The 12,616-nt window shown below is 38.8% G+C and overlaps 1 protein-coding gene across 1 annotated transcript in view; it reads right to left on the bottom strand.

Moving 5' to 3' along the window:
- SKOR2 (SKI family transcriptional corepressor 2) overlaps window positions 1-12,616 on the bottom strand; it is a 46,870-nt gene that overhangs the window by 4,893 nt on the left and 29,361 nt on the right. Inside the window, exons 7-8 of the mRNA XM_064378970.1 lie at window positions 9,267-9,334; window positions 1,029-1,094 (exon numbers count right to left, since the gene is read on the bottom strand). Of these exons, the coding sequence (XP_064235040.1) occupies window positions 1,032-1,094; window positions 9,267-9,334 (131 nt within the window). The 3' untranslated portion in view covers window positions 1,029-1,031. The remainder of the gene's footprint in view (window positions 1-1,028; window positions 1,095-9,266; window positions 9,335-12,616) is intronic.

Genomic DNA, 12,616 nt, shown 5'->3' with positions numbered 1-12,616 from the left:
AAAGATAATGGCAAGAAAAGTTGTCATTTAAGCCTGATAGAGGAAATTTGTGATATGCAGAAGAGAGGTGAAAGAACAAAAGGAACCACAGGAACCTGCACAGTTCTTTTTGCCAACAAATTCTATTGAGTTGAAAATATGCTCCAGAGGGGAAGAGTGAGAAGAGCCATTCTGATGGGAATGCATCAAATTGATAAATGGCTGTGGTCCTAGCTGGCCATGAGCACTAACACATGCTACCTTTGGCATCTGAGGTTTTTTTTCTGATTTAGCAATCCTAGTTGTTAGGTCATCCCAATATATTCTTACAGAAACAATGTCCTAGTTTTTGCATTCCCACAATTCTAATAATTACACGTCTTCTTCCATAGGCTCAAAAAGTTGCTTTTCAAATGTTTAGGCGTGTTCTGAGTAGAGCCATTGAATTTTCACTGTCTGCTTTTCCTTAAGAGTCCAAACTAATTGTCTTTTCCATTTTCTTTTAAACTGATATGACCTTGAACCTGGCTTTAGCTGTAGAGAAACTATTATTGCTTTAGGGAAATGATGAGTTACTATTCCTAGAGCAGAAGGTCTCAAAGGTCTGTGTTGTCCCCAGTTGTTCATATCACCACCTGCAGTAACTCTCTGAAAGTCAGATTTCAGGCAGACTTTTTGGAAGCAAAGGAGAGATAGAGAAGATGAGATACGCTGAGGATGACTGCTGATGCTTCGATTTCCTTGGGACAATAATTGGGGTGTCAGAACCCTAAAGAGCAGAGCCTTAAAACAGAAAGAAGATCACTTTTGCAGACTGAATGCAGAATTTTTAGTTATAGGAATTTTCCATGGAATTTATAAGAAGTACTTGGCCATTCATTTAGGAAATCCCATCCCCAGACATAATGAAGTTTATTGGTATATTGACTCAAACACAGGATGCAACTTTACCAGTCCCTTGGGCTATTTCAAACACGTCAATAAAGAATAGGTTCAAGCATACAACAATGCAGAGAGTTAAGAAAATCTCTTTCCTCTGGTGATCTTACCTTTTAGCTTTTGCTGAGATGGGCGCCAAGCTTTTCTTTCCTGATCAAGCTTGCTGCATAGGGGATCTGTAAGATAAAAACAAGCAACATCATCCAGGTAAGCTGGATTTGGAGACAGATGTGTAACGGAGACCCTTCATCATGCCTAACAATTTGAGTGCCAATAGATCCTCCCTGAAAAAAGCAGGTCTCCATCTGCTCAGCAGTATGAGGCTTCTGGGGTATAGCATCCTTAAGGCCTATTAACAAGTACAGTGAGGACAGAACAGGTGGTCACACTGGATTGCTGCTATAGCTAGTCCCTGAGGTTAACATGTGATATTTCCCTTTTTAAAGATTTTTTTTTTAAATTTGCCTTTAATAATATGGTATCGTATTTTATTTAGGTACAAAAACTGAATTATAATATTGTATGTTCAAGATCATAAAACAAGAACGTGCTTACAAACTAGTTTAATGTAATTGTTTACTTTATTAGAATAATTTCTTTATAACAGATGTAATTTCTTTATAACATATGCTATCCTTATAAATCACAAATAAGACTAAGCCCAAACTATTATTCTGGTTAGATTCCCAATAACTGATAAGATGCATCAGAGGCTGAGTGAGGTGGCTTACACCTGTAATCTCAGCACTTTGGGAGGCTGAGGTGGGAGGATCGCTTGAGCCTAGGAGTTCAAGACCAGCTTGGGCAACATAGGGAGGCTCTGTCCCTACAAAAAATTAAAAAATTAGCCTAGCGTGGTGACACACGCTTGCTACTTGGGAAACTGAGGTGGGAAGATCGCTTGAGCCAGAAGGTTGAGGCTACAGTGAGCCATGATTGCACCACTGAACTCCAGCCTGGGTGACAGAGCAAGACCCTATCTCTCTCTCACACACACACAAAGAAGCATCAGAAATAACTGCACTGAATGGAAAATATGACCTGGAGAATTCTACCTGGATAAACTTGAAAAGTACTCTTGAAGTTTTGAATAAAAGCTGATCACAGTTGGTATGCTACTTTTCATTAGAAAATTCCAATGGTTGAAACTGGACTCAATGTATTATTTAGATTTGCCTCTCCACTGACCCCCATTAAGGTGTTCTATCCTTATGTTACCTACCTTCATCATTACAAGGCTAAACTCAGGGCTCTGAACACTGGAGTCTATTCTACATGTAAAGAAATATTCACCCTTTACAATGTAACATGAAATATGGCTGTTAAGTAAAAGCAATGAGGGAAATAAAATTAGTTTCATTCAATTAGGCAATGTTTTATATATATATATATTTTTCCCCACATTGCCAGTATAATGTGTGTTTTCCTCTCATGATCCACCAGTATACACATATGAACCTTTATTATTAATGAGAAAGAGTTATAAATCTACAATGATGCTAGTGGCTAAAAAGAGCTGGACCATTTTACTGTAATAATCAGTCAGTTGAACAAACAGTCTTTTTTAACAGGATAAAAAGGATAAGAATAAAATAACTATCTCACTATTTTGATATACAACTACAACATAAACATATCAGACAGGCACATAACTGATAAAAGGCATAGATAGCAGCATTGAAATTAATGATTCATATAGTAACATCAAAGTTCAGTGTCCTAATCTCATATTTTAGAATGTGGACTGAGATCAGCTAGATAACTATGACAAGGACAACTACACAGGGACCTACTCCAGTTACCTCTTCTTTTCACTCTAGGTTACGCTACACCTGCTATTAACAGAGACCCCTTTGAATCTTGGTTTTCCATTATGGTGTACACTGCAATGTGCCAAAGCATATGGATCACCTCTCTAGATGCATGACACGACAGAGCCTGGAATGGAATTCTATTATTTAGGATAACAAACAGTGTAAACTTTTGGGCACAAGGAGTTACCAATAAAATGTGTTTGTGCCATTCTCACATTTAAAACAAGTCCTCGCCGTCAAGATTAGGCACCACAAAGATTTAGCAAGTATCTATTCCATGCCAGCCACTAGGAGAGACAAGTTAAATCACCATGGGCCATCTCGTTAAAGGAGTAAACTACTCATCCTAATCCAAAGAAACACACCTGAAGGGTTTTACTTTCAGAGCTGAGTTAAAATGCCTTCTTTCTTTTTTTCAGAAGCAGTAACACAGCATTTCATTAAGGTAGGAAGTTGAGAAGGAAAAGAAAAAAAAAAGACTCAGGAAAAAAAGGACATTTCCAAATAAGCATATATGAATCTCAAGGATCCAGATTGGAATTTAAACTGGGGTGAAGAATTATTCCCACTAGAATGTTGATTTTTAAAATATATTTCATTAAAAAAATGAAATAAAAGCCAAAAAACAACAAAGATAAAAAGCAAAAAGTAGTGACCTGAGGATCACATATTTTACTCAGAATGGTAAAGAAAGATTATAGTAGCATGGCCAGTTGATCATGAAAACTACAGTATTTCACTGATTCCAAGATGCACTTTCTCCCCTCACATTTTAACATTTCTGAAATCAGATGTATTATAATTGATGGTATCTTAGAATTACAGTTGAAACCTTTTTTCTTTGTGATTCATCAAGTAATGGTGCCTCTTAAAATTGATGGTGCTTCAGATTCCATAAAATGCAACATCGGACTTGCAGACATCTCAGAATTCTCCGCAACTCAGAAGCTCAAGATTTTAGAGGCTTGATTTAAAGTAGTTATTACATGCAAATCTCCTACAATAGGACTTACAAAAGCTTTTTTTTTTTTTCATTTTGACCAGCTTGGAAATTGCCGAGATTGGCATGGAGAAAAAAATTCAAAGTATTATGTGACTTTAAATTACTTACTTGGTTATAGCAGATCAAAAGAACTGGGGTTTTACAAAAGAAAAGAAAAGAAAAGAAAAAAGTAACTTCCTAGTTCGTGCCAAGAGAGTTAACCTGAGCTCACACATTCAGGTCAGTCAACATCTCAAAAGGAGAGCGATGAGAAGAAAAAGGCTACATAACTAAAGAACAACTGATTGCACTGTCAAGGTGCACAGCAGATCAATAATTGGAAATGGACACACAGCTCTATCAAGATGCACAGCAGTAGATCAATAATTGGAAACAGACACACAGTAGCCAAAGTCTGTCTACTGCTGGAGAATTTTAAGGCAGCTTCCACGGAAGTTCAGGCTTACATTAAATCCCTCCTGACTTGCAAGACCTCCTTTTGATGCATATTTAGATACGGAATCAAAATCTTCTGGTCCAGGGATCTTCTTCTAAAAATATAATGCAAAACAGTAATGGTTCTAACTACCTTTTTTTAAAAAAATAAAGATGTAAGACAAATTTTTACAAACTCTCTAGGTTGATACAGTAAAAATCTGAATACTGGAGAACCTCCAAGAAAAGACCATCTTACTGAAGAGCTGTGTCCTTGCCAAAGAGCAAGCACTCCTTCAGCAAAGATAACGACCTCGCGCTCCTTTCTCTGTGAAGACGCACTGCACTTCCACCATCAGGAAGTTGTAAACTGCTGTTTTACAAGTCCACAGTGAACAAAACATTAGTCCTTAATCTATTGATTGAGCATTATTTTAATTGAGGCTTTTAATGAAGAACTTTGAGACCGGTTTCCCCTAGCCGCGTGTGCCTGCAGCATTATGGAAAAACAGCAGAGGGCACTTCAAGACTAGCACATTTCCCCAATCAACACGCCTCGTGGTAGCGATCTGACAAGCTCAAAGAATGCGAATCTGGGTCCAGCCATTCATCAAGTGCTCTGTGTTGCAGCGTCACGATGTCCTTCAAGAACTATGACTAAAAAATAAAAGGGCGGTGTCTTCAAATCTACGGTAGTAGCTTATACACAGATGTACTTGCTTATAAATTATTGCCAAATTCGTAATGAAGGAAAAAGGTTATCAAGGCATCATCACAGTCTCAGCTCATGTTCTAAGTTATTATATTCCAGTCCTTGGAAAAACTTTAATCAAAAGGTTATTCACTAAATAAAAATCTTCAGTCAGCTTCTTAATCCTAAGGACTGCTAAGTTTTGCTTTTAAAATTGAATAAATTTTTCCTAGAATGACAATTCATTTGTGAATGAGAAATCCTTTATCCTTTATTACACTAAATATTTAATTTTCATAAACATGCAAAATTTAAAAACGTTTGTATTTGGTTCATAATGATAGGAATATATTTCTTTGTTTTGCATAACTAAATGTGGCTTAGTCATAAAAATGCTATAAACACTTGAAAACCCAGGGCAGGGGTGGGGGATATTAATACAAACCATGTTAAATACCATAAAACTCAAATGTCGAGATTTTTTTTTTAAAGGTAGCTTAAAGCCATGTATAAATGTTAAATAATTCCTCACATGCTTTCAATCTCACATTAAGATAAATGCACATTCATTTATAAAGACACAAAGAGAGTCAATCATTTGACTCTGTAGTCATTGCAACTTTACATTTAACAGGGAAAAAGAAGCAATGGTGCACAAATGACAGTCAACAGAGAATCTAAAAATGCAGGAGCCAAAGAAATTCATAAGTTTTCTTTCTATGGCAATGATACCCAAGATGCTTTTGATATAAGTTTTTTGAATAGAAACACTTTTTAACAACATAGGATAAATGCATTGTGGGTCTTTGGGAATCATTACAAAATATGATAGTTTTAATATATTTGAATTCTCCATGACTGCAAGATAGAGTGGGTTTTTATGTCATCTCAAGAAAAAAAGCCTATTCCATAATATGTGTTCTGTAAACTTTAAATATAAAATAATTTTGAGTGCATTTTTCTGTTTTCAGGAAGCAAAGCATGCAACCATACTGACTGATGAATAATATCATCAACTAAAATATTCAGAAAACCAGTAATTGTGATACTTTGCAATTTCTTGATAATCTTAAGATAGAATTTTCTAAAGACATTTTCCCCCAGGTACTTTGACAAATACTTCAAGCTGAATAAGGAATTAGATACATTTCTGTTCAAGTAACATTGAAACTGCAATCTCGATTCTAAAGCAAATAGTATCATGCAAACATGGGTCCTTCCTGCACAAAAATATATCTAGCCACTAGGGCTTAAATAGCTCCACTCTTGTAGGTAATACTTTGAGAAGGACCACACCATTAAATTGATTACTTCCATTGGCATAGCATTTTATGACTTTTATGTACATTTTGTGTTTATTATTCACTTGCACCCTATAATAACCCTACAAGGGCACTACGTTAAACCTTATAGCCATTTCTTTTGGTTGAGGAACTGACACTGAACTATATGGGATGGGTCTTAATCCCAAGTTACAGAGGTTAAAGCTCATGTCTGTTAGGTGCAAACAGTACAGTAATACAGAAGCTCCCCGAATTCTGCTAGTATTCATTTCTTTAGGAGTTGTGGCAGTAGTATTTGCTTAGTGTAAAATAACATTTGGGGAAACCAGGACCAAGCCAGGGAAATCTGGAAAATAATTAAGAGGACTGCTATATGAGAGTATCAGAGTTGGGTCAGGGTCATCATGGGTGGTGATTCATTCAACAAATGTTTACAGACAGCTGTTTGACGCTGCACACTGTGGTAAGTACTGGAGTCAGCATGAAAACCCTGGGCATCTAATGGTAGGGGACATACAAAAAGGGGAAGAAGCAGGAGGGACAAATCATGTCGATTTCACCAATTTTCATGTTGTTACCCTGGATGTACCTTTGTGTATGTCAGGAATTATATGATAGCTACAAGGGCAGGGGGACGTGGGTGGGAAATTCCAGCTTCTCCCAAACTATTTAATTTGCTACCAGGAATAGTTTACTATCTATAGGAATGTGAATTAACAACATTTGTCTAGATAGATGAATACACATGACAAAATATTTTATAATACAGTACAATAAAATAATTTAGTAATACCAATTTTTATCTTCCATGTACCAAGTATCTCAAAAGACATGAGACTTTTTTCCTTTATCAATCCTACCTGCTTATTACATAGATGCAACATAATTTCCTCTTTTACTAAAGAAACCAAATGCCAAAGAAAATTAAGACATTATGGTTACATAACTGGCCTTAAATAGGGGCACTAAAAGAAATACTGCTTCCTTTCCTGATGCCCATTTCGCTATAGTTACCACTACCCCCTGAAATCACAATTTTTTTGTTGCATCTGTGGCAATTTTTTTCTTTTTTTTTTTTTGAGACGGAGTTTCGCTCTTGTTACCCAGGCTGGAGTGCAATGGTGCGATCTCGGCTCACTGCAACCTCTGCCTCCTGGGTTCAGGCAATTCTTCTGCCTCAGCCTCCTGAGTAGCTGGGATTACAGGCACGTGCCACTATGCCCAGCTAATTTTTTGTATTTTTAGTAGAGATGGCATTTCACCATGTTGACTAGGATGGTCTCGATCTCTTGACCTCGTGATCCACCTGCCTCGGCTTCCCAAAGTGCTGGGATTACAGGCTTGAGCCACCGCGCCCGGCAATTTTTTTTTTTTTCCTTTTAAGAGTCTGAAAATGGGCCAGGTGCAGTGATTCATGCCTGTAATCTTAGCATTTTTAGGAGGCCCAGGTGGGAGGACACTGGAGGCCAGGAATTTAAGATCAGCCTGGGCAACACAGAAAGACCCTGTCTCTACAAAAAATTAAAAAATTGGTCAGGCATGGTGATGCACACCTGCAGTTCCAGCTACTTGGGAGGCTGAGGTGGGAGGATTGCTGGAGCTCAGGAGTTTGAGGCTGCAGTTAGCTGTGATTGCACCACTGCACTCCAGCCTGTGCAGCAGAGTGAGATCCTGTCTCAAAAAAACCCCAAAAAACAAAAAACAAAGAAAAACAAACAAACACAAATAATAACAATTTAAAAACCCTGAAAATGATGTCTTGTATAAAATAAGGAAGGTCTTAAAATGTTATATTCCTCTACATTGAATCTTTTATTTAAAATTTTCCTTTAAGCAGAGAAAACAATAAATATATTCACAGCAAGTAATTACAGCTCTTATCAAGGAATCAAAAGCTAAGAATGGGAATTTGTTATTATATCAATATGAAAATCCTCTGCTCCCCAGTAAATTTAGGTGCAAACAAAACCAACATGAGAAGAAAATCTTGTTTAAGCCGCATCTTATATAGCGGTCTTCAGAACTGAGAGTTGTTAACGAGCACTTGAGTTAGATCAAGGAAAACCGATTGCTTCAAAAATGACTCTTAGGAATCTCCACTAACACTGCATGATTTGTCCAATGAAGAATGGAAGCATTAATAACTACCTTTCTTAAATAATCCTGACAAAAGAACTAGACATCTGGCTCTGTAGACAAGACAGGCACATATGCATGGACCCATGCTTAACGGCTGAAAGGCAGCACGGATCAGTACAGAAATGTCAGGCAACATGAAGGATAATAATTATGCTGGGAATATCACTAAGGATCAATATGTGTCTTTATCCAGGTGATTAAAAATACCTTATAAATATTGAGCAGAAATAATTTTCCTCATTGTACTCATGATAGTAAGGAAGCTTGGGAGACTGCTTTAAAAGCCCTAATGAATAATACTAGATTGTATCTACATGGTGACAAAGGGCACGATATTCAGAAAGCAAACAAAAACCCAAAACAAAACCACTACATTTACTTATCAGACATCTTCCTGTTTTTTCCATATGAATAGATCTTAGTGTCCATTTTTAGAAATGATTAGAGTAATACGTTTCATTTGGAAATCATTTGTTTCATCATCCTTCAAGTGAGTTTAATTGATTAATTGTGCTAATTAATTGTGTTTTATTGGTAGTGGAGGGCCTGGCTCAGGTGTGGGTAGTGAATGGAGGAGAGGCTGGAAGACAGTTGCCCTTCACAGAGCTCCTAGTGTAGCCCAGCATTGTGTTTGGAAGTTTGCACAATGGAAGAAAATGCAGGTACCTGTGTTTGGAAGTTTGCACAATGGAAGAAAATGCAGGTACCTGTGTTTGGAAGTTTGCACAATGGAAGAAAATGCAGGTACCTTTGGTTTACCCACAGAGATAATTTACACATCTGTCTATTAACACATGGTAGGCAGTTACATTTAGAGGAAACATACTGCCACATCTGTTTATCCTGTGTCTAAGTAAATCTCTTGGTAATTAGCATCTAAGCCAGCTGAGAGGTAAGTGGACCAAAGGATTTCATGCAAAAACGTGAACAGTTTCATACATATTGGGTAGTCTGAAAACAAACCAATCAAGTTGCATTTATTTTAAAGTAGAAATGCATCTTACAATTTGTAACTGTTGCACCATTTCTTCTCGGTAGGCTAGTTCCCTTTTCATCTGATCCTGAAAATTATCTGGTAGGAGAGAGAGATAGAGAAAGATTAAGTGTAAAATCTTTTAGTTTATCTAGTAAAAACATCATTGACAGTCCCATGGACAGCCCCTACTTTTAAGTCTTTTTTTTTTTTGAGACGGAGTTTAGCTCTTGTTACCCAGGCTGGAGTGCAATGGCATGATCTCGGCTCACCGCAACCTCAGCCTCCCGAGTAGCTGGGATTACAGGCACGCACCACCGTGCCCAGCTAATTTTTTGTATTTTTAGTAGAGACGGGGTTTCACCACGTTGACCAGGATGGTCTTGATCTCTTGACCTCGTGATCCACCTGCCTCGGCCTCCCAAAGTGCTGGGATTACAGGCGTGAGCCACTGCGCCCGGCCCTAAGTCTTTTTTTTGTAGGCAAATTAAATGCTTGTTTGAAGAATGTTTTCAACATTCTATAATCAGACTAGACAGTAAATTCTGAGTATGTCTTATATTTTACAGTATCTCATATTCCATCTAGTATAATCTCTTGCATATAATTACACAGAAACATCCCACACAACCATGTTCTTTAACCTTTGCACACTTGTGCAAATCACAGGTATTGAGAGTTTCCACTGTCTCCAGAAGTCCAGCATGAGTGAGCGGGGCAGACCTCAGACAGAGCTGAGCATAGCAAATGCTGCCCCTCCTGTACATAATACCTTCTGGGTGAATAAGATGTAGGTCTGTGAAAAATGTCTGCCTGGCTTCACTGCAGCTCATCTCACTCCTAAGAGAGTACTTCGGCCCGACTCCCAATGCAGCAAACTCTCTCACCCTGGGATCAGCCTTATTTTATGGCCCTTCTTTGTCCCAGTGCCTTTCTACAGACCTTACCTTAATCTGAAGAGAGAACTTTAAGAGATATTGTCATGCAAAATAGTTTTACTATTCTACATATTGATCATATTTATTGCAGTAGAAAAAATAATGACTTCCAAATGCACAGTTTAATGTTACATCTTCTCCATGTGATCTTTTTAAAAGTGTGGACTTGACTAACTTTGCCTTTTCCCTGCACTGAAGGAGAAATTAGCACGATTTCATATTGAATTTGTGGTTGATAGGACAGCAGCTTGAGGAAACCAGAAACTTCATCGTTATCCTTTCTTCTCTTCCTTTCATCTCCACAGCCAACTACTGTGTGAGTCCTATGTGTTCTACCTTCATCCCCTCCCCTCTTCGCTAATTACTTCCCACATGTAGGCACCTCATCCCTGGATCATTTTCCAGCTGACCACCTGGCCTCCAGTCCCTTCCTCTCCAAATACCTTTAATTCCCTGCTTAAAAAAAAAAAGTGGTGGAATGGCTTTCCATCACTTTCAAGATAGTAAATCCTTTACCACTCATGAGACCCTGGGTACTTAGAGATGAAAAGACTTTGTTCGTTTCATTTTTTTCAACTTCTACCTTTTCATACTATTTGAATTTCTTATCCAACCCCAAACATGTGTTCTAATTTATTTTTTAAAAAAGACCCAATCCCTACTGTCACCTCTGATTTTGATGTCAAAGTCACTGTAATAGAGGGAAGTACGTGGTGCCATGCAAAGATTGAAGGAGGAGCCCTCATTCATTCTGGGAGCATTAGAGGGAAGAGCTGCTTGAGCAGACACGTGGAGAACAGCATTCTACATAAAGACATGGAAGGAGGAGAGGGGAACTGCATATGGCTCAGCTGGCTTCAGCAGAGGGCACAGAGGAAACCCCCTGTACCCCACCAGCCACCAAACCACTCTCCAGTCCTCAAATGTGCATTGTATTTCCAGCCTCTGTGCCTTCACCCCTGCTGTGATCTTGCCCTTGCAGCAAACAGCTGCCTTTTCTTTAAAATCCAGTTCAAATGTTACCTCCTCCAGGAAGTCTTTTCCAATTCTGCAGCCTCTCCACCAGAATTATTTATCCCCCCCCTTTTTTTTTTTACTTCTTTAGCACACTGTCCATACCTCTATTAATGCATCCATAACACATGCTATGATTACTTCTTATCCATCTGTCTCCCTGTGAAACAGTTGAGTTCTTAAAGGGCAGGAAGATACATTTAGACTCTTTTAAATTTTCGAGGCCACCACAGTGCCTGGCACACAGCAGGGGCTAGCTAATAAATGAGGAGTGAAAACACACAGAATTATCCATCAGCAGGTTGAGATTCTGCCACCTATAGTAACTACTCCACTCTAGAGCCTCAGGCCTTTATCTAAAGAAACAAAGGTGTGGAATAATAGGGTCTTTCAGGTCTTTTCTTGCTCTAGCATTTTAAGATTTGATGACAGGCCAAGCGGGGTGGCTCATACCTATAATCCCAGTCCTTTGGGAGGCCGAGGCAGGAGAACTGCTTGAGCCCAGGAGTTTGAGATCAGCCTGGGCAACATGGCAAAACCCTGTCTCTATTAAAAATACAAAAAATTAGCTGGGCATGGTGGTGCACATCTGTAGTCCCAGCTACTCAGGAGGCTGAGGTCGAAGAATCACCAGAGGCTGTGAAGTCAAGGCTGCAGAGAGCTGAGATTGCACCATTGCACTCCAGTCTGGGTGACAGAGTGAGACTTTGTCCCACCCCCTCCCAAGAAAAAGAAATTTTTTTTGATGACAAAATAAGCTGATTTGATTGGGCTCCACGTACCCACCTGACTTTCCTGTGCAGGAGAAGGGAGGGAAAGATTTTGATTTATACCAATGACAATTAGGTGTAAGGTACCATGTGAGGAACTGGCACCCACCCCACCAAGTCTGGATGCTCTAGAGGTGGGTCAAAGGGCACAGGGCAACAGGGGAACCAGCCCTCCACAAACTACCCTGGTTCTAACACTTGGTCCTGCACTCTGGCCCGAAGGCCTCCAAGAAGATCAGTGTGGTTCCAGACACTGGAGCACATGGCAAGCAACTCTCCCTCTGTGAAGGAGAATACTTTCCTCTGTCTGTAGGGATCCAAGATGCCTCTGACCAGGGTGATAAACTGAGATGAATTAGGAAGGAGGGGCTGTGGGAAGCCAACCTGGCTTCAAATCAGTTATTTTGTCATAAAATTTTTTTTTCTTTTTTCTTTTCTTTTTTTTGAGACAGAGTCTCACTCTGTCACCCAGACTGGAGTGCAGTGGTGCACTTACTTTTGGGGAATCACAGAAGATTCTAATTTTAGAGGAGGAAACATCTAAGGGCAATTCAGAGTGGAATGATGAAAACTAGTCCTGACTTAACTCATGTTCATTTTTGTATAACAGCACACTTAATTCCCTAAGTTAAAATAAAAAAAAAAGCCATTAAAGTATT

Source organism: Aotus nancymaae, unplaced genomic scaffold (assembly GCF_030222135.1).
Source record: "Aotus nancymaae isolate 86718 unplaced genomic scaffold, 86718_ANA_hifiasm-v0.15.2.pri h1tg000020l, whole genome shotgun sequence".
Taxonomy (NCBI): domain Eukaryota; kingdom Metazoa; phylum Chordata; class Mammalia; order Primates; family Aotidae; genus Aotus; species Aotus nancymaae.
Note: the sequence above shows the minus strand (reverse complement) of the source record. Positions and strands in the feature narration are given on the sequence as shown.